The sequence below is a fragment of the Passer domesticus genome, chromosome 15, assembly GCF_036417665.1.
Source record: "Passer domesticus isolate bPasDom1 chromosome 15, bPasDom1.hap1, whole genome shotgun sequence".
Taxonomy (NCBI): Eukaryota; Metazoa; Chordata; class Aves; order Passeriformes; family Passeridae; genus Passer; species Passer domesticus.
The window spans coordinates 14,075,443-14,096,200 of NC_087488.1; the positions used below are offsets into that span (position 1 = coordinate 14,075,443).

The 20,758-nt window shown below is 53.6% G+C and overlaps 1 protein-coding gene across 2 annotated transcripts in view; it reads right to left on the reverse strand.

Moving 5' to 3' along the window:
• Nucleotides 1–642: 642 nt before the first annotated feature.
• Nucleotides 643–20,758, reverse strand: part of MAP2K3 (mitogen-activated protein kinase kinase 3) — a 30,201-nt gene continuing 10,085 nt past the window's right edge. The window contains exons 1-13 of one of the 2 annotated variants that reach the window (XM_064390009.1): nucleotides 18,622–19,060; nucleotides 14,101–14,133; nucleotides 13,652–13,721; nucleotides 11,841–11,889; nucleotides 9,317–9,430; nucleotides 8,463–8,582; nucleotides 8,198–8,314; nucleotides 8,006–8,057; nucleotides 7,074–7,201; nucleotides 6,417–6,494; nucleotides 4,507–4,646; nucleotides 3,764–3,809; nucleotides 643–3,384 (exon numbers count right to left, since the gene is read on the reverse strand). In XM_064390009.1, the coding sequence (XP_064246079.1) occupies nucleotides 3,301–3,384; nucleotides 3,764–3,809; nucleotides 4,507–4,646; nucleotides 6,417–6,494; nucleotides 7,074–7,201; nucleotides 8,006–8,057; nucleotides 8,198–8,314; nucleotides 8,463–8,582; nucleotides 9,317–9,430; nucleotides 11,841–11,889; nucleotides 13,652–13,721; nucleotides 14,101–14,133; nucleotides 18,622–18,637 (1,047 nt within the window). In that variant the 5' untranslated portion in view covers nucleotides 18,638–19,060 and the 3' untranslated portion in view covers nucleotides 643–3,300. Of the gene's footprint in view, nucleotides 3,385–3,763; nucleotides 3,810–4,506; nucleotides 4,647–6,416; nucleotides 6,495–7,073; nucleotides 7,202–8,005; nucleotides 8,058–8,197; nucleotides 8,315–8,462; nucleotides 8,583–9,316; nucleotides 9,431–11,840; nucleotides 11,890–13,651; nucleotides 13,722–14,100; nucleotides 14,134–18,621; nucleotides 19,061–20,758 lie in introns of those variants that run through there. The other variant, XM_064390011.1, reaches the window with a different exon arrangement.

The window sequence follows — 20,758 nt, forward strand, 5'->3', positions numbered from 1 at the left end:
CATCCCCGTGGATCCAGGCTCATCCCGTGGATCCAGGCTCGTTCCCGTGGATGTTCACCCCCGCGGGTCCAGGCTCATCCCACCCAGTCCCGGTGGATGTTCACCCCCGCGGGTCCAGGCTCATCCCACCCAGTCCCGGTAGATGTTCATCCCCGTGGATCCAGGCTCATCCCGCCCGGTCCCGGTAGATGTTCATCCCCGTGGATCCAGGCTCATCCCGCCCGGTCCCGCCGGTCCCTGCCTCCCCCTCGCGGCCGCGGGCAGCCCCTGCTGCCCCGGGACCCTGGACTCGAGCGGATCCCAATCCATGGAGAGCCTCTCCCTGCCCCAAAACCCACAGCCTCACCCCCTGCCCGGCCCAGGAGCAGCAGAGCCCCGGGCAGCGCTCCCGGGGTCCCGCTGCTGGGATGCCGAGTTGGGGTTCCCGGGTTGTGCAAGCCCAGACTGGAACCAGCATCCCCCCACAGCCTCCTGCAGCCCCGGTCCCAGGGGGGCTGCTCCAGGGACCCCATCCCAAGGGTCACAGCCTGTACAACCCCCAAATCAGCAGCAGCATCACCCCACTCTATGGGAAAGCATGATCCCCCTCCAAGCTGCTGCCCCAAACAGCCCCACTGATGCTCAAACAGCAAGAGACAAGCAGCAGGTTTGAGGGTGAATTTTTATTGGAAACAAGGATGGGGGTTGAGGGGTACAGACCATTCCCAAAAATACAAGGGGAGAGGGGCTTCCCATGTGAGTCAAAATCCTGGCCCACCTTAGAGCCAAGCTGGTTCTCCCCAGGGAACTGCCACTGCAGAGGGAACGAGGTGGGACAGGGAAGCAGGGAGGTGAAAAGGGACACGGGATTTGGACAGGTAAGACCTGTGTAGAACGAAGCAGAGATGGCACAAGGAGGTGTGGTGTGTTTGCCTCCTCAGCAAAGCCTCAGCTCATCCACAGGGGCCCAAGCCCACTCCAGAGCCATCTCCCCTGTGTTTGAAAGGGCAGATGCTCCCTTATCCCAAATTACAGAAATCAGGACTTTCTCCAGGAGGAAAAATACAGAAAAAAAAATAAAAAGCATGCAAAAAAATTTTTACAAAAATGAACACCATTCCCCAAAGCACCAAAAAAGGGTGAGATAAAGGAAGGGGAAAAGGGTTTAAACAAAGAGAGATGGGAGAAAACCCAGAAGCTCAACTCAAAACAAAAATAATTCAAAGTAACCAACTATGAAAAAAAAATACAATTTTACATCTCAGCAGCAAAGCTGTCAAACCAAGCAGGTACAGGTGAGTGTGGGGTGGTTTGCAGAGCAGGATGAGGAGGAGGGAGACGTGGAGAACATCAATCACTTCCTTAATTTCCATCCAGAGCTGGGCTGGCGGTCAGGGTCGAACTGAAGCTGAACAGGGTTTGTGCAGCTCCACCTGGGCTGGGCTCCTCAGGGTTTGTTGACTCAGGAAGGGGGATCAGAGGGATGGCACAGGAAAAGCCTTGGCTGTGTGATGCATCAAGGGCTGAAAACCATTTGCCCCAAAGCAGCTTTCCCAGGAGCAGCTGGTGGGGATGGATGGTGTGGAGCACCCCAGCTCCCAGGCAGGGGGTCCCCAGCACTGCATCAAACCCTGGACTGCAGGAGGGAGGATAATGAATTTAAGGGAACATCATTCTTCATTGAGGGGGACCCTGAACACTGGAAATTCACCCTGAAATCCAGACCTCCAGGGCATGAATTTCAGGAATAACATATTTAAAAGATTCAGTTAAAAAATAGATGCATTTCTTTAAAAAAGAAAGAAAAAAGTAATCTTAGGCCAGAGTGTTTTCTAGTGACCCCTTCCCCACCTGCCCAAATTTAGCCAGAAAAATGTTATTACGCCAGATCTGCTGGCCACATAGACATCCACACATTCATCATTGATTTAAAAATATATAATATATATAGAGCACACATACACACACACAAATATATATTAGAAAAGAAAAAAAAATCCTTCAGAAAAACTCCATTATTTTTTTAAAAAAGAAAAAAAAAAAAACAAAAAACAAAACCAAAATCCACAGCCGGTGCGTTTATCCGTGATCACGTACAGTAGAAGCCAGAAACCCCTCCTGCTCCCCTGGCTCCTCAGGCTGGGAGCTTGGGGAAACACATCAGGTTTTCACAGTGGATTTGTCAGCAGAGAAGGAACTGCTCCTCCCTCCTCCCACACAGAAGGGATTTAATTTATAGCGAGTTAGATCAAACCTAGGAAACGCGTTACAAAGTCCATTATATATAGACATCAAATGTACAACGGCCAGCAGCCCCGGGCCGGTCCCTGGGGTTTGGCTCTCCTGGCACCCGCAGGGGCTGGGGACAGTTTGGGACACCAGGGGTGCGAGTTCAGCCTCTGGAACAGCGTCACAGTGCGAGGTCTGACAGCAGCTCCCGGCTGGAAAGCAGATGGAGCAGAGGCTTCCCGGGGAGCCAGGCAGGGTGAGGCAGCCAGGGCTGTGCAAGGCGATGCCCAGGGCAGGGATGGGACCTCCCAGCCCAGAGCCACAGGCAGGACAGGCAGCTGCTGTGTCTCCATCACCTTGTGCCCACGAGGGAAGGGATGGATGGATGGATGCTGGGTGAAGTCCCACGGGCAGGGGTGGGGACAGCGTGGGCTGCAGCTGTGGCACAGGGGGCTCGTGGTAAAATGCCTTTTTCCCTCTCCTCAAGAGAGCAGCATGGATTGAGGGAGAGGGATGCCCGAGCTGGTGCTGCCTCAAAGGGTCCTTAAGGTGTTGAGCCAGGCATTAAAACAGCCTCAGGTGTGAGCAGCAGCCCAGGGAGCCCCACGAGCCCCTAAAGCTGTGTGAGCTCCTGGGGGCAGAGAGCCAGGCACAGAGGGAAGGCAAGACCAGACTCCAGGGAAGGGGCTTTGAGCAGGCAGGAGAGCAGTGGGAGAAGCACAGCAGCACTGATTCTCTCTGTCTTCCCCCGACAGCATAGAAACACAACCCCGTGTGCTGTGCTCTGGGTACTGGGGAGGGGAGGTGGCCTTGGGCACCCTCTGCCTGCTCAGGCACTGCTCTTCTCCAGGGACCTCCTGAGCCTTCAGAGTCCTTGGCTTGGCTGGGAAGGTGTTGGCTTCAAAAGGCTCCTCCTCGGGGATTTTTTTTTCCTCAGGGCAAAGAGAAAAGAGAATTTGATGGGGCCAGAGATGCCCCCAGGCCGGGGAGGTGGATTTGTGATTTGTGCAAACCACCCTGAACTCGAGTCCTCGCTCGCTCTCCTGCGGGGAAGCCGGGATGGAGGGACTGCAGGGAGCTGGGAGCTGGCAGTTAGGAGTCTTCCCCGAGGATCTCTGTCACAAAGGAGGCCATGTCAGTCTCTTTGGTGTCGTGCAAGGTGAAGAAAGGGTGCTCCTGCCAACGAGATCAAAGAAAATGTCAGCTGACCCCGGGGGGTGTCACCCACCTCCACCCTCCTCCCCAGCCTCCCACGGACACCATTCTTCAACTAAAAAGTGAACTTTGGCATTTCTCAGTTCTGCCACCTTGGCACCTGTACTACCATCCTTCCAGGTCTAAACTCTCCAAGAGCAGATAGGACAGAGGGAGAAAACACCTGGAAACCCTGACCTTAACAGCCATGAAATCAACACACCCTTCCACCTCTGACACACTACACCCATCCCGCTCTGTGCCTGAAAAATCACCCATGTGTTGACCCATTTCCCTGCTGGACCCTGACTTGAGTTTCAAAATAGGGAATAAAGACCAGCAGAAGCAGCTCCACACTCACCATAAGTTCTAAATAGTTCATTCGCTCAGCTGGGTTCTTCCTTAAGCTGGAAGGGGAAAAAAATGGGACAGAAAGGCTGTAGGATCGTTTTCTTTTGCTTTGCGTGGTCTGTCACAGGGGATCTCCCCTTCCCACCCAACGTGAAATGCTTCCCATGGGCTGCACCCATCCCTCTCCCTCCTTGCCTGAGCAGGTTTTTACCACCAGCAAAGCAGCCAGGCAGGTAACTGGGGAAGGACAACTCGGTGTTTTGCCACAAAAAGCACAAGCCAAGCAGCTCTGCAGTCTGCCCCACACAGAGCAGAACAAGGCAAGGAGAGGATATGGTTTCCCAGCACCTGCAGGGTGAGCCTGCCTTTGCCTGGCAGCACCCAGGGAGCAGGGGACACCCTGGGGGAGCAGCTTCCCACAAAACCACAAAGCAGCTTTCACCCAGAGGCTGCCAGGGGCTGGTTCTGGTTTCACTGCCACTTTGCCAGAAAACACCAACATTTCAGCAGCAGCGACAGGAGAAGGGGAAGAGAAACCCCTGCACCTTCCAGCCAGGCTGGGTGAGTCAGGCTGAGAGCAAAACCAGTCTGGGCAGCGCTTCCTGCCCTGCTGAGCACCAGGTACAGCAGGGAGGGCAGAAATGGGCTCCCAAAGGACAGCAAAGCCAGCCCCACACTTCACTCCAACCCCTACGGATCAGGGCTGCTCCTCAGGCAGGCTGGGAGAGCCAGCAGTCCCTGCTGGAGCCTCACCACTGTGCTGTGAAGTCCACGAACTCCTTGGAGAAGCGTTCAGGGGGCAGCTGGGGCGAGGGCTCCTCCACCACCTGCTTGAGCTGCTGGAAGGGAGTCCCCCAGGACTCGTAGGGGAAGCGGAGAATGGCCAGTTCAATCTGGGGGTGGAGGCAGAGCAACGTGAGACACACACCAGGCACAACCCCACCATGCTCAGCCAGCTCAGATTCAAAGGAAAACCCTCTTTCCTTACAAACCATCTTCAATTTGGGTCATACCACTTTTTTTTTTTTTTTTTTTTAAATACAAAGCCCCAGAGGCCAAAAATACTTCCTTTTGAGGTTGGTTCAGCATATCAATGCATTTACAGGAAGTCACAAAAGATATGTAAAATGGGATTATTTAAAAAGATAATAATAACAGCACACAGTTTCTGCACTGGTTTCCAAGGTGCTCTGCTGGCCCTAAGGCAGCCTCTGGGCCTTGGGCTGGCACTGCATAATGTAAACACACAAAAAATCCACAAACCCAAGAAAAATTAAGTGCTAGAACATAATTTTGCCAAAACCACCTCAATTACTGGGTTCTTCCTACAAGTCACCTCTGCTCCATCCCTCATTTAAGCAGGAAAAAGTTGGTCACAGCTCTTGGGTAGTGTCCTCATGCCAAGGATCAGTTCCTGTCTCAAAATGGACAACAGAACCTTGAGACCTGCCTGGTGGGGTGTGATGGGATGGGAGGAATAACAAACCTGAAAGGACAGAGATGGGGACAGAGGCCAGTGTCCCTCCCTGCCTCTGGCTCAGGTCAGGGGAGCTCAGTTCCTGCTGCTGCAAAACTGAATGAAGCCAGCAGCCCAGGAAGGCCTGGAATAGCCCTGCAACTCAATGGCCCACAAACTGTCTGGTCTGAAAGCAATCCAACTCCTTCATAAAGAAAATAAACCTAAAAAACCCCAGGAGGAAGACACAAGAGGGAACCAAACATTCTGGGGCTCCATTCAGCTGCAGGCTGGCCAGCTTCCAGCAAGGTGTCCTGAAAGGTTTGGATATTCCATCACTCAGTCTCCCATCCCACAGCTTCCTGAGCTCAGAGCTGATGACATTTCCAGTCAGCCAGACCAGCTCTGCACTGGCATGGGGACACCAGGGAGAGGAGCTCGGGTTTGGCACTTGGGTTTGGATGAGACCACGCTGGGGAAGAGGGAATATTTGCCAAGAGACAGCATGCACAAACACAGGAATGCAGCCCCCAAATCAAAAGCCACGGCTAAGAGGGCACAGGAAAAATTCCTGAAAATAATCTACCCTCAGAGAGAGAGTCTCCTGGAAAGCAGGAGCTGTTTCCCAGGCAGCATCCCTTGGAGCCAACAGCTGGGATTTCCTTTGTCCACTGGCGCCAGAGGATCTCAGCTGCTTTCTGCAAGATCTGTTTCTTGCAGGAGGCAGATAAACCATCCCAAGCAGCTGCAATTTTGGAACTGAAAGCATTTCCCCTTCCTGTTGGCTGCTCTGAGCTACCCCACAGGCAGGATTTGCTGCAAACCACACACAGCAGCTCTCACTGCAGCAGGACTGGAATCCCCTGCAAGGCTCTGGTGACATGGAGGGGGTGAAGCAGGAAGGCTGAGCCCCAGCTGCAGCAAACCCTGCTCCACTGACCACCCCTCAGCCAGCAGGCAGGGAACTGCAGAGCAATTAAAAGCCAGACTTGTGGATGGATACTCATTGTCATCCTGATATTGTCTGCTGGAAGCCTGAATTCCCTGGGTAATTGAGCTCATTGCCCTGAGCTGTTATGCTCAAATTGAGTCCTGCATGATGGGCACCCACCCAGCTGCCAGGGCTCCCAGCAGGGCACAGCCCCACCTGCCCAAACCCCATCCCAGCCCCGGGGCTGCAGATCCAGATCCCAGCCCTTGGTGTTACCATTGTGATCCCAAGGCTCCAGACGTCTGACTTCACGTTGTAGCCCTTCTGGTTCAGCTCAGGGTTTATTCTTTCTGGCTGTAACAGCAAAATGGGAGATGTTACCACTCCTGCTTTCCCAGTGCAAACCCCACAGAGCACATCTCTGCCTCCAAAAGCCAGGCTGGGTGGATTTCCCTGGCTCATGTCCTCAGGGAGGCAGGGTCTGAGGTTAAATCTAGCTCTGAGGAAAGCCACATCTTGCTCCACACAAGTCACATCAACTCTGCCTCTTTGCAGGAGAGTGAGACTTGCATGATCCCTGCCTCAGGAGCACACACTTCCCACATGGCTGCCACAGATGGCAAAGGGAAATTCATACTGACTAGAGGATGAAACTAAACAATCCTGCCAAGAAAAGCCTCAGCACTTTCTATCCAACAAGGAGCAGTGCCACAACCAGTTCTGTGTCCTTCTGCAAATGGAAGGGGCAGAGGGAGAGTCACTGTGGGATTAACACACAGAGCTGGGCTGAAAGGGAGGCTCTGCTGAGTCAGGGAGTGTAGGGAGACCAGAGCACCCCTGAGTGGCTTTTATCTCAGGGGGCAGTGGAACAGACTGATTTCTAAGCAGCTGCCTCTCACAGCCAGGGCTGAGGCTGCACGGGGTTGCACTTACAGCCATGTAGGGTTTGCAGCCAGCATCCATGGTCTTGGCAACAGAGTCCACCAAGTACCCACTGATCCCAAAGTCACACATCTTCACGTGCCCCTCCTTGTTGATCAGCACGTTGGAAGGTTTCACGTCTAAGAGGAAATGCAAGAGGGAAAATTTGGGTGTTTGCAGGGGTTTTGAAGAGTCTGAGACAAAACTGGCAATTCTCTGCAGGCCTGGGAGGGACCAGGCAGGCCCCAACACAGGGGAAGGGAGACAAAACCCCACCACCCTTATTGCAATAAAAGTCATTCACAGGTGGACTACAACCATGTCCTTAGGGAGAACAAGTTCCCTGTCCAACCAGGCAGGTCAAAAGGTTGAAATAAAGTGTTGAGGAGTTTATCCCCAGCTCTTTAGGAGAGATTTATGTGCCCAGCACAGCTCTACCAAATCTTCAGGAGAGTTTGTCTCATGCACATCCTGATGTGCCCACAACTACAAGGGACTTGTCCACAAAAAGGGACTTGACCCGGACAGAGAGCAAGACCTGGGTGTTACAATTCCCATCTGTGATTTTGTAAGGTCTCCTTCAGCCCTCACTTTGCTAAAACTGCCCAGCCAGGAGGATTTGGGGATTTTATCTCCAAGAGCTGCCTTCAAGGCACTTCTGTACTCCAAGAGAGACAGAGATGCTCATAAAATACAGGTGGTGAGGAATTCTGTTGTTACATTCAACCCTTCATCTGGAAAGGAGGAACAGAACAACACCCTGCAGAAAGGGAAGCATCTCAGGAACAAGCATCTACATCTGTTCACCACAGTCCTGAGCAGCAGCAGATTCCACTTCAGGCATCCCACAAGGACACAGCACACCTGGAAAGGAGCCCTCCTCCCCTAGCCTATTTCAAGGCTGGATCTCCAGCCACACTCCACTAACCCCATTTGGCATTTACCTCTGTGGATTACAGATAGTTTACTGTGCAGGTGCTCCAGAGCTCGTACAATCTGGGGATAAAAGAGTGGAAAAGCACCCATCAGTCACAGGCAGCAGCAGCCTCTCCCTGCAAACACACCACAGGCCTCAGAGAGGCCTCCAGCAGGGAGGGGGATGCACAAACCCATCTAAGAACCCAAGAGCCACTCACAGACACAGCCATTTTCCCCAAAATATCTTCAGGGATGGTTTTCTTCTTCTCCAGTACTTTCTTGTAGAATTTATCTAGGGAAGTGTCCATGAGTTCCATGCAGATCCACACGTCACCCTGCAGATGGAGAGAAAGCAGCTGAGAGGGAATTCCCTGGAAACCCAAGGGAGATAAAGAGCTGGGCTGAAGAACACAGAGGTGTTTTGGGGGCAGTTTGGTGTGCCCAGTGCAATCCCACAGCCCCAGGCAGCCAGCAGGTCAGTACCTCACGGAAGAGGGCTCCGTAGAAGGTGACTGTGTAGAAGCAGTCAACTGTCCTCATGGAGATGTCCAGGTCCATCAACAACCTCTTCTGCTCCTGAGTGTTCACAGTGGCTCGAATCCTCTGAGACAAATATGAAACAACAAGAGTTTGGTGTAGGTGGGGTAACCAGATATCAGATATTCAAACAGCAGAAAACCAGATATTCAAACAGCAGAAGACATCAGTAGATATTCAAACAGTAGAAGACATTAGTAGATATTCAAACAGTAGAAGGCATTAGTAGATATTCAAACAGTAGAAGGCATTAGTAGATATTCAAACGTTGGCTAACTGGCCAATCTGCATGGCTAAAATCAAGCAAAGCAAAAAAGCATAAGCATAACTTTTGATTGAGCTCCTTGAATCCCCCAGCCTGACTCAGGAGCTGCAGTTCTGGGGCCAGGGTGTTTTATCCTTATTTTGCAGCCAGCAGCACCCAGGAGGAGACGCCCAAATTCTGCCAGACAGAACCTTAACGAATGCCAAACCCTTGGCAGGCTCTGCAGCAGGTGCAGGGCCAGGACAGCAGCCTGGACAGACACTCTGCCATCCCAGCCCTGCACTGCAGGCACCAATCCTGGATTTCCAAGCCTGTTATCAACCCCACCGTGCCCAGCCAGTATCAGCACAGACCCTCCACTGCCCAAACCGCACCGGGAACACCAGAGGCTGCCAAAGCCAGATAAGCCCGTCCTCATTTTGCCACAACCAGTGGAGCTCGGCAGTTCCTCTGCTCCCTTGGGGCTGTCCCTCGTGGTCCCCAGGGGGTGTCCCCAGCCCACTCAGGTGTCCCCAGCCCGTGCAGGTGTCCTCACCTTCACGGCCATGATGGTGCCGCTCTGCGCGTGCCGCACCTTCTCCACCACGCCGTAGGCCCCACGGCCCAGCTCCGAAATGGTCACCAGGTCATCGGCTTCCACCTCGAAGTTCTTCAGGGAGAGAGGACAAAGTGGCATCAGGGACAAGCACAATTATCAACAAGGACAGCAGCAACACTGTCAGCTCGCTCGTGCAGAGCGATTCAAACAATGGAGGACTCCAGAGGCACCACACTTGGAGAGGATGGGGGTATTTTTGGCTCTGTTGAATCACAGCCCAAACCCTCTCACCCCACATTCACCAGGGTTCATTTAATTCCTCCTCTGCAGCTGGAGATCAGGACTTTCATCCTTTAAGCCCAGGGAACGTTGCCACTAGAAAGGACACCAAAGGTTGGTGTGCCTCTCTGCCTGTGGGGGATTACCCACACAAGGGTATTTCTGCAGTTGCTGAACTATTTGCAGGATTTTAACAGCGCTCCTGTGCCAACACGGGCAGCAGTCAGGAGCCTTCAACACGCTCCAAAGCCCTGTGTGCAGCCAGGGATTCCTCACCTCTCTCCACATCCCTAAAATCATCAGTCACAAAACCCCCTGTGTGTGTCTGACAACACCTGTGCAAAGCCCCTCTTGGATGGCGTGCACACAGCAACTCCATTTCTAATTATCAGTGAGTTCACACAGGTTTTACCCACTTTCAATACCTTCTCCTACCACCAAAAAGCTGCCAGCAAGGTAAAACCTGAGTTAACACCAAGAAAACAGCTACCTAAGCTGTGAAAAAAACCATGGCCAGTGCTCACCCCAGCGAGTGCCTGACACTGCAGGGAGCCAGCGAGCTCCTGCACAAGCCACAAACAAGTTTCCCTAAAGACACATTCCCCTGTAATTGCTGGCTCTGCTGGGCAGGGCACGAACCGAGTGACACACGGGCTATTTTTGGAGCTGCATTCATAGCTCCTAATAAGTCACAGGCCTCCTTTCAGCCAGCCTTTATCCAGCCTCCAGTTTTCCTCCGGTCTCAGGGAACGAAAATAATACCAGGATGCCAAACTGCCCCAGTGGCCACAAAGGCAGCGAGGGTGGGAAATGAGCAGGGCACAGCTCCGGATACGGTGCCTGCGAGCTACGCCCTGAGCAGGGAGAGAGGAAATGGCTCTGGCTGGGACATGTGGCTGCCAGGCCCCCGGCCAGCACTGTCCCCTCAGCACTGTCCCCTCAGCACAGGCAGCAGCCACCAGCTCTGCCCGACCTTCCTGCCAGCCCTGGCCCCAGGCAGATGTGGCTGCTGATTGCAGCCAGATGTGGCGGGCAGGGAGGGCTGTGCCTGAGCTCAGCACTGAGCTGTGCCCTGCCTGGCACAGGAAGGTGCCAGCCCTTTCCTGGGCAGGATGTGGATCCTGAAACGAGGACAGCAGGGCTGAGGGGACACATCCAACCTCCTGCCACGGGCAGCTGGCAGAGGAGCAGTGCAGGCTCGCAGGGGCCTCCAGGAAGGATCTGGTGGTGCTTTTTGGACACGTGTTCTGCAGTTGTTCCTGGTTATTGTGTTTTTCCTTTCCTGGCACTTGCCCCAAGGCTTCCCCAGAAGCTGGCAGTTCCCAGCACGCTCCAGGAACCAGCACTGCCCTGCCCAGCAACAAGAGGTGATGGATGCACCCATGGAGCCCTCCCAGGACAATGGGATGCATGGCATGGCCTGTGCACATCCCAGGGACCTGAGGTCACCACCCACCTCCACTCCTGAAGCTGGACCTCTGCCCAAGTCCTCTTCTCCATCATGTCACTCCAAAATACCCGGACCAGACCCTTCCTGCAAACACTGGAGCAGGCAAGGAAGTGACTCTAGAGAGTTCTCCCTAGGCTGCAGCACTGTCCCCTTGCACACACAGTGCCCAGGTTGTCACAGAGAGCATCTCTCCCAGAGCTCTTGTACCAGGCCCAGAAAACAGCACAGGCAGCAGGATTGTTCCCTGGACCCAGCCAAAGCTTCCTCTCCTCAATCCTAATCCTTGCACTGAGGCCAAGGGACCCAGATCCCATCAGCCAAGCCACCTCCCAGCCTGGAAGGGTCTAGATATAGGGCTGATCCAATGCAGGGTATTTTTAGCTCGTTTGCAAACAGCTTCTGCAGCCCCAAGAAAGCCCATAACAAGAGAACGAAATAAAAGAGAGACAGTGGCTATTTCTAGCAGTGTTTTTCATCAGGTCACTAGGAAAGACTTTGGAGAACCAGAGAGAAACTTTGTGCCCAGCTTCTCCCGGGCCTCAAGCAGCAACACAGACCTGTGGGTAGGTAGGATAAAGGGACTTTGTTAGGGGCAGTCTAAGACCTTGGTGAGGCCACCCTCGTTTAGGACAGATAAGTTGGATCATCCTAGAATGCTTTAGATTGAAAGTTGTATCCCACGAGGCTGCACTCCTGATCTGACAGGTTGCAAGGCACAATCCAGAGAACTCTCCATACCCAGGGAAAACCAGACGGGAAGGAAGAAAAAAAAGAAACCCCATTGACACGTACTTTATCTCCAATGGTAATGAACGTCCTGGAGTCCAAGTTCCTCGGGGGTCTGCAAGGAATGAGACAAGAGTCAGGAGAAAGCCCAGCTTCATTCACCATCTTGGCCAGAGCCAGGTTTCACGTTCCCCTGAGCACTTTCAGCTGCTGTTTTCCCTCCTGTGCCTCACTGTAGGTTCCAACCAGCCCCCTCCAAACACCCACAAAAGCTTTACATCGTGCCAGGAACGCCTCACCCCACACCCACGGGGCACAGGGAGAACCCCGGGGAGTCAGCCAGGTGAGACATGCACCAAACCACCAGGCTGTGAAACCATTCCTGCTCAGGAGAGGAGCCTGAGGAGCTGAGATGAGACGTTTCTGTGGCAGAGCAGCTCAGCTGTCATGTTTTGACAGGCAGGTGTTGTACCAGCACAGCCACGTAGCCCGAAACGCACGCGAGGGAACAACAGGTAATTCCTCCCCTGTGAGTCATTTGTGTACACTCTGCTGCCTGTTCCAGGCAGGCAGAGCAGGCAGCACTTTGGTGTCACCCTTTGCACAACACCAGGCAGGTGAAAGTTGTCCTTTACAGCTTTTTTTCCTTATTGCTGCCCACTTCCCATTCTGGGCAGCACGGTACTTTTAGAGCCACCGTGAGTGCTCTGCCCCTTGTGCCTCACTTCTGGGCTCTCCCCATCCCCTGGGAGCTTCTGAAGAGCAGAGATTGCCCAACTGGTTTAGTCTCAATTCCCATCAGAGCAGCCTCCAGCTTCAAGGAAGTACTTTGGGCTCTGAGCAAAAGCCTTGCACTGTGCAAATATTTGCACTGCAGCTTGAAAAGCAGGGAGAAAAGGAGCAGTGGGCAGCCTGCACCAGCCTCTGGGCATGCAAAGCCCTGCAGACTCCAGCATGAGGCCTTCTCCAGGGGAAATTCAAGCCCTGGCAGGAGCAGAGACAGATGTGCCCGTGGGGGAAGGAGGTGGTTGTCACAGGCAGGGCAGGGCTGTGTGAGTCTACACAGCATCAGTGGGAGAGCTCCCCGGCCTCCCCCTTTCTACTGGGGTTTTCAGCAGTGCTATCTCCCTTTTGGGGACTTCTCTGCTCTCCTGGAGTTCTCTAGAACAGGTTTGTGGAGCAAACAAGGCTCAGCAGTGGTGATGCAGCCCCAAGTGTTTTGGAAGAGCACCATGGAAGTGGAATTTTAGCAGTCTGCTCTTTGTCAAACCAAGCACTGCTAGCCTGGGCTCTCCCCCATGGCATAACAAGCATCAGCAGCTCGAAGCAAACAGGGCAGGAAGAAATTCCAGTGCCCTGAGGTACTGCTGGGCACTGGCCCCAAACAGCACAACAGTGCAAGATGCCTGTGTCCTCCTTTTAGCAGGGTTAAGGAGCTGCAAACAACTCAAACTAAACCTGATACTCAGGTCGTGTAAAACACTCCCCAGCCTTTGTGCCTCTGGCTACTGTCCTGGTCCAGCTACCACCTCCTCTCTTCCCCTGCACTAAAATTCTTCCCTCTTCTTCCCTCAGGCAGATTCACTCTCTCTGCCACGTCTTGGCCCTTTGGCATTGGCACAGCCACGGCAGAAAGACTGGGGAGAGCTCCCCAGAGGATTCTGAGTCTTTGCCTTTAGGACATTTCCTATCCAACAGAGTGACACACGCTGTGCACATGTCTGCACACACGTGTGCAATTCCTTCTCATCACCCACAAGACCCATCTTAAGAGAAATTAATAACTATGCTGATTTTGGGAAGTCTTCACAGGCCATTCCCCTCAAGGAAGTGCCAAATGCAGCTCTGGAGAAGCTCCAAGCAGCAGAGATCCTTACGTGGTGTTGGCCACGGGTGGTTTGATGGGGACACATGTTATCCTCAGATCCCGTTTCTTCTTGCCTTTCACTGGAAGAAAAGATGCACACAGGAGGTGAGCAAATGGATTTTTGCTTTTTTCTTTCAAGCACCCTCTTCCCAGCAGCTACTAGGCAAGAATGCACAGCTTGGACCCCTCACCAAGGTCAGCAAAATGCCAAGAAGGCATTTTGGACCACTTGCCCAAAATTTCAGGCAAGAGCCAGAGCACAAGTGGGTCTCAATGACACTGTTAAACACTGCTCTTTAGAAATAGCCAAGGGTGCACTAACAGACCATTTTCCAGGTCTTGCAGCCAAGCACTGTACCCCAAAAGTGCTCTTTACCCTTCATGGCCATTAACAGTCCCCTCTCTTAGGGATTTAAACCCTTCCTGGAGTGAAAGCTGCAATTTCTGCTGGGCACCTACCTGGTTTGTGTGGCTCCAAGGATCCTTTGGAATCTGAAAGAGAAAAACGAGACACCAGCTCAGCCTTCATGCTCCAGCCAAACCCGAGAGCAGCCCTGTCCCCCCATGGCTCCAGGGAGAGCTCCAGGACAGGGAGGCAGCTGGGCTTTGGGAGCACAGCCAAGCCTGGCCCCATCCCCGTTTCTCCAGCCACAAGAGGTCCCCACGCCATTAGTGATGTGCAGGGCTCCCAAAAAACCTTCCCTGCCCAGAGGCTCCTTGACCCCCAGGGCCCCAGCCCCAGCCTGGCCTTCCTGGGAAGAGCCAGAGCATGGAGAGCAATGACCATGAGATATCCAGCAGAAATCCAACAAAAGCACTCCAAAATCCAGCAAAAGCAAGGAGCTGGCCCCAGCAGGAGAGGGGACACCCCATCCACATGGAAAACAGGGAAAAACCAGACATGAATGGCTGTCAGCCAGCAGTGAACTCCTCACAAATCTGGGCTGAGGCACCAGGACAAGGCACCAGGAGTGACTGGCAAGAGGACACTCTTGTCCCCCTCCTCCCACTCCAAACAGCCCTGAGATAACAACACCCACTGCTGCAGAGGGAAGCAGGGCTCAGGCAGGGCCAGAAACCTGCAGGTGAAAATTCCATCCTGGCTCTCTGGGGAAACAAACTGACCCCAAGGGGCTGAAAGTGCAGCAGGTGAGAGCATCGAGGTCCTGATCCCTCCAGGAGAGACAAGGGGGCAGCTGCACGTTGCAGCTGAAGCTGCTGTGGCTGCACAGAGCTGCAGGATCCATTCAAAGCAGGAATATCAAGGTGTGCTCCAGCCATGGGGCTGGGAGCAGACAGCTCAGCGTGGCCTTGGACAGCCTTTCAGAACAGCTCCTACCTGCCTGGCTGCTGGGAGCAGGCGTGTGGACAAAGTCCAGCACTCCAAAGGCTGCCAGGGAAGGGAGGGGAGAGCGAGGAGCTGCAATTTCAGCAGCAGACAGCACCATGCAACAGCTCCTGCAGCTGCTGCAGGACAGAAGGGAGACACATGCACAACGTGTCCCCAGCCCTGCCAGCTCCAAGATAAATCAGGTGCCTGGGACTCACTTCTCCTGCCCTGTCCTTCCCCAAATGCAAACCTTGCTGAGGTTGTGGTTAAAGCTGGTCTGCAGCACACTGCAAAGGTCACACCTGCAGGACCAGCAGCATCCCTCCCTGCTGAGGGAATCAGCACAGATCAGTCCACACCCCCACCTTATCTGCCACTTTTCCTGCATCACAGCTGAGCCACGAGCTCCAAGACCAGCACAGTTTCCATGATGTGAACTTCCAGCTCAGTGAAACCAGCACGCGAGCCACTCCACCCCAAAACAATCCTGCTGGGATGGAAACCACCTAACCATGTCAGAGCAGTCACAAGTCCTAATTTGAGAGCCTGCAGAGTTCCCCTTCCCCACTGCCCACCCAGCAGGGCTGGAAGGGGCACTATGAACAGCCCCACACACCCACTGGTGGCACTTGGCAAAATACCCAGTGGAGCAACAACAGGAGCAAACAAAACAGAGCCAGAGGAAAGATCCTGTCCGTGGGCTCAGCAGTGCCTCCCCTTCCCACTCCCAGCTTGTGCTACTCAGTGTGGGAGGCCCAGAACAGAATCCAGAAGCTGGGGTCCCCTGAGTCCTTCTGCACTCAGTTAGGAGTTGCTGTGGGCACCCATCCTATGCCAGGGATGGATTCAGCTCCGTGCTGAGCGTTTCACCCCCAGGACCTGCTCCAAAACTCAGCTCCAAAACTCTGCTCCACACACAGGCTCCCCCCCTCCCAGCATTACCAGCCAGACCTCTGCACGAAGCCCTGAAACCCCCCCATGCTGGCTGGGATTCTGCTCCATCTGTTTGCTCTCCTCTCCCCAATTGCCATAGTAACCCTGCAGAGCCGGCACAAAGCGCCTTCTGTGCCACCAGCAGCTCCCCTGGCACCACGGCCCTGACTCACAGGGCACAGCAGGGTCCACAGGCACCCAAGCCAGCCCTCTGCAGGATGGCCTCAGCCCTTCTGGGGTTGGAGGGAGCTGGGAGCAGCCAGTGTGGGGTTGGGAATCACAGGGTGCCTTGCCCAGCGGAGCCCAAGCTTGCAGGCAGGATTTGCAGCATGGGACATCAGGGCAGCAAGGGACACAGAGATTCCCTGTTCCAAACCCCATGCTCCATACAGGACAGTCTTTTGATGTGCACTGGCCATGAACTCTGCTGTCACAGGCACCCTGCACACTTCCCTGTACTCCCAAACTACCACCCTTGACTTCCCAGAGGTGGAATCAGCAACCATCCCTTTCCCAGCCTGTCCTGCTTAGCCCCCAAAAGCACTGATTAAACCAGAGGTATTAGACCACCACTCCCAGTCTCTGCCTGAACCACCTGTGAAGGGCAGAAAATCCAGCTCAGCCCGTGGCTGCAGGAATAAAATCACCCAGGATGCTGCCCTGCAACCAGGAGCTGAAGCAGAGGTTGGATTTGCTTGTTACAGCTTTCCTAAAAATTGACATGAGATTTCCAGCTCCCAAAGGCTGGCCTGAACTACTCCTTGCTGCAAGCTTCTCCCACTGCTTGTGGCACCAGTGCTTCTCCCCAAGAAGAGCCCATGCCCCGTTCAGGCTGAATGAGAATGCAGGAAAAACTGGGGAAGTGAATTTAAAAAAGGAAAAAAAGAGAGAAGCAGAAAGGCAGTGGGATGGGCATGACATGACCCTGCAATTCAAGCCTTCAGCCCCCACAGGCAGCTGCTGTCAGCTCCTTCCCACTGGAGAGTCCCTGGCACTGTCTCTCCTACCCTTGAGGCTCAGCACAATCCCTCCCACATTTGGGATCCCGTGAGGGTCCCTGCAGGAGGAATTGCTAGAATGTGCACAACTGCTTGTGTCACCTGAAAATCCTGGAAATGCTCCAGCTTCCCTGGGCTCTTGCAAGAGGGGTGTCTGCAAGCACAAGTTCCCCTCAAGAGATCCCCCTGCAAAGGCTGAAAGGCAGCAGCAGGACAAGGCAATCTGGGGACGTGTCCTGGTTACCCCTGCAAGCTCCAGGGCTCTGCTGCCAGCCCCGAGCCCATGGCATGGCAGGGCACCATTCTGGGCAGAGGAAAGGGCTGCCACCACAGACACACACAGCACAGTGCCCTGCACCCAGGCAGGGGAAAATTAGCTGACAGAAGTTCCTGGTGCGGATGAAATTGCAACCCACGTGATGCTGCAGGCACGTAACTGCATCCTTTATGCTAAGAAAGGAACCATTTCCTCCTAAAGAGAAAAGAAAAAAAAAAAAAAAAACCCCCAACGAGATTTTTTTCTCATGCTATAACCACCACCAGTTAAGAATCACCAGACATTTCCTGGAACTGCCTAATTCAACACCGGAATCCTCATTTTTGCCACCACCAACTTCAGCCCTGTTAAGCTGCACCTCTCCACGGGAGGTTTTTCCTTCCCACTCTGCTGGCGTGGGCGGAGAGAAATGAACAGGACAATCTAAAGAACTGCAAATAAAACTATTTGCCTGAGTCGACCTTTGAAATTAAACCTCACCACTGCCTCTCCAGGGCTCTGGTTGTAGCCCCAGGTGAAGTCCTGGGCACGGGAGGCTGCTCTCAGAGCTGTGCTGCTTTGTTAGTGCTGGGGGAAATGTTTTGGATGCATCCCGGCTCTCCTCAATCCAAGGGGGAGAGTTAGATGCCATGGATAAGGGAGAAGGCTGGAGGGTGGATCCCAGCCCTGCTGCAAAAAAAGAGCTGGAACAAAAAAGCATGAAGGGGGAAAAAAAAGAAGAAAATAAAGGAAATAAATTTGAGGCAGTGTGCAGAGCAGAGAGGGGAATTTGGGTGCTTGGTCATGAGAGCCAGCTCCTCACAGGCACACTTTGTGCTGTTTTCCACTGCTGGGAGTGGAAAAAGCTATCCATGGAAGTGGAAAAAGGGCTCTCAACCTGCCCAGAGCCATCACTCATCAGCCCGCCGAGGTCCCGCTGCAGAGGGGCTCCCGCGGGTCAGCGCGCTCCGCACTTCTGCAAAACCGCCAGCGAGCAGCAGGAAAAAAACACGCTGCACAAAAAGCCCCTTGCAGCCCCAAAACAGCCTCGCAGCCTGTGCTGAATCAGAGCTGCTGACTGCTGGGGCCATGGGCACCCACCTTGCCCATGCAACAGGCAGGGGACAGCCACCAAGAGCTGCTGGAAAACCCTGAGTCCCAGGAATGCGACTCCAACCGGAGCCAGAAGCCAGCTTCACCCTCTGCATATTTTCCTTCAGACATGCTGGATTTGATTTTTTTTTTTTTTTTAGCAATTAAGACGCCAGAGTTTTAACCCCACAGAACATGCAACTTTTCCAGCGCTTTAAAAATAGATCCCAGCTGCAAAGACCGACCCCCTGCCCAAGCCAGGTGAAACAAAACCGCGTGGATTGACCCCAGAAAGTTACTCAGCCCCTTTTAGCACCAAAACCAGCCCTCTGCTCTCCCCCACCACGTGTTTTGGAAATTGCAACATCTACCTTGCTTCTTGTCCATGGTTTCCCAGAAATGAAGAGCAGCGCCGGCACGCCTGGCACAAGAGAGGGATGGGGGCGGACTGGAGGAGGGAGGGGAAAAAATTCCCGCAGGATCCAGCGCAAGGCACTTCTTGCAAGCACCGATGATTCTTTTCAGTGGGAATGCATGGCCCCAAGCACCCGCTGGCTTCACAGAGCCCTCCTTGCCGGGCGTCCCCAAATCCCTGGGGTCCCCAAGGCTGGGAGCAGCAGCCAAGGCAAGCAAGGGGGATTGGGGAAGGTAGAGCCGCGTTCCCTCATCGGCAGCTGCCGAGGTTGGCCGGACTCGGCTCCGATTACCCTTGAAAGCTCAACAGTTGTAAAAACTGCAGCAGAGAAATAGCAGGTGACGTCAACAGGAAACTGGTGGGGAGCCAAACTCCAGCTCCGGGAGCTGCTGAAGCGCTGGATTGCTAAAGTGCATCCCGGTGGGACACGTTCTCTTCCCACAAATTCAACCATTCCAAGCCAGCCTGCAGGCCCAGGCATCCCACCGGAGTGACCCTTGCTCCAGAACAGCCCTGGCACCAACCAGGCAGAGCCAAGGCTCGCTGGTTTGGGCACCAAAAGGGTGCTGGGATGCAAAGAGGTCACATTTGGTCGTGTTGCAGGTGACACGTTAATTGCTCTGCCACTAACAACTATTACCACAACAAATAGTAGAAATATTGCTCCATGACAATGCCAGCTCGGAGCTCAGTAGCTATTCCAGGGTGACAACCGAGATGGCATCTCTGGTAGCAAAATATAAATTGCTGCGTGCACTTGGCTGGGAAATAGCAAGGGAGAGTGGGAAAATAAAGGCATTCATTTCTCTGCAAGCACGTGCAAGAAAAGCCATGGCCAAGAATTGCTGCTCTTCCCCTTTCCCTCAAAGCCGCTCCAGCAGAAGCCAGCACTGATGTTCCTGATCAAAGCCAGGCTCAGCTCTGACAGGCTGCAGTTTTGTTTTCGATTTCCCCGTCAGCCTGGAGGGGAGATACTGTACCAGATTCTTTACCTTAAACTAATTATAGAAAATCTAGCAGTGCTTTGCTGCTGAGCTCTCTCCCCACTCCAGGCTGTGCGGGACCAGGCACATTTGCAGGCTGAAAAGTCAGAGGTCAAGGTAAACGCACATACCAACATAATGAGTGGCTCTAATTTTAAATAGTGTTTATGTAAGCCCCAGAAGGACTGCGGAAGGTATTTTCTCAGGCTCATTTCCACTCCCAGGGTATAGTTTCAGGCACAGATCATCAGCACATAAAGGATGCTGACGCAGGAGCTGCTCTTGCAGATGGCACTGAGAGCCACCAGCACCCGTCCCCAGCACTCCTGGGGAGAGCAGTGCTGCCCTCCCATCACTCACTCTGTTAACAGCTAATTCCCTCTCACCCAGACACAGACACTCCAAGGATCTTTACAGACACCCACAGAGTCAGAGCTGCTTTGGAGCAGAAAGTCCCTAACCCAGCAGGTGGGATGGGAAAGAAGATTAACTTTGAATTTGTCCCGTTGGGTTTCAGCGCCCGAGGACCCGGGGTGGTGTAAAGCTGAGCTTCCTGACATCTCAAAAGCATCTTAAAAAATAAACAAACAAGGAAAAAAAAAGTGAAGAAACAAAAACAAACCCAACCATCCTTTCAAGTCTCACTGTTGGGAACTCTTTCAAAGGTTTGTTGGTGCAGTAGGAATAGCCAGGCGTGCACCACTTACCAGAAATTATCCAATCCTTTATAGGGCACAGGTAATCCCAGGGGAACAAAAAGCATCAGGTGTTTCACTGGTGTTAACAAAGCCTCCCCACGAGGGATGTCACCCCAAAACAGGTGAGGGATGCTGGGAGAGCAAATCCTGGGAAGAATTCAGGTATGCCAAGGCAGAGCCAGGGACAAGGATGGCTCCCATCCCTCCCAGCAGCCTCCTGCCAGGGGGCTGGCTTGAATAAGGGGAAGAGCACACCCTCAAAAACAGCAATGAGCTCAAAGAGTGCCCTGCCAACACCGGGCCCATCTCCCCACCCTTCCCCTGTGGACACACAGCCCCTCCCGAGGCCACTTCAGTTAAGGCTGGGTCACCATCACAGCCAGGGAGTGGAGAAGGGGATGAGCTGCTTCAA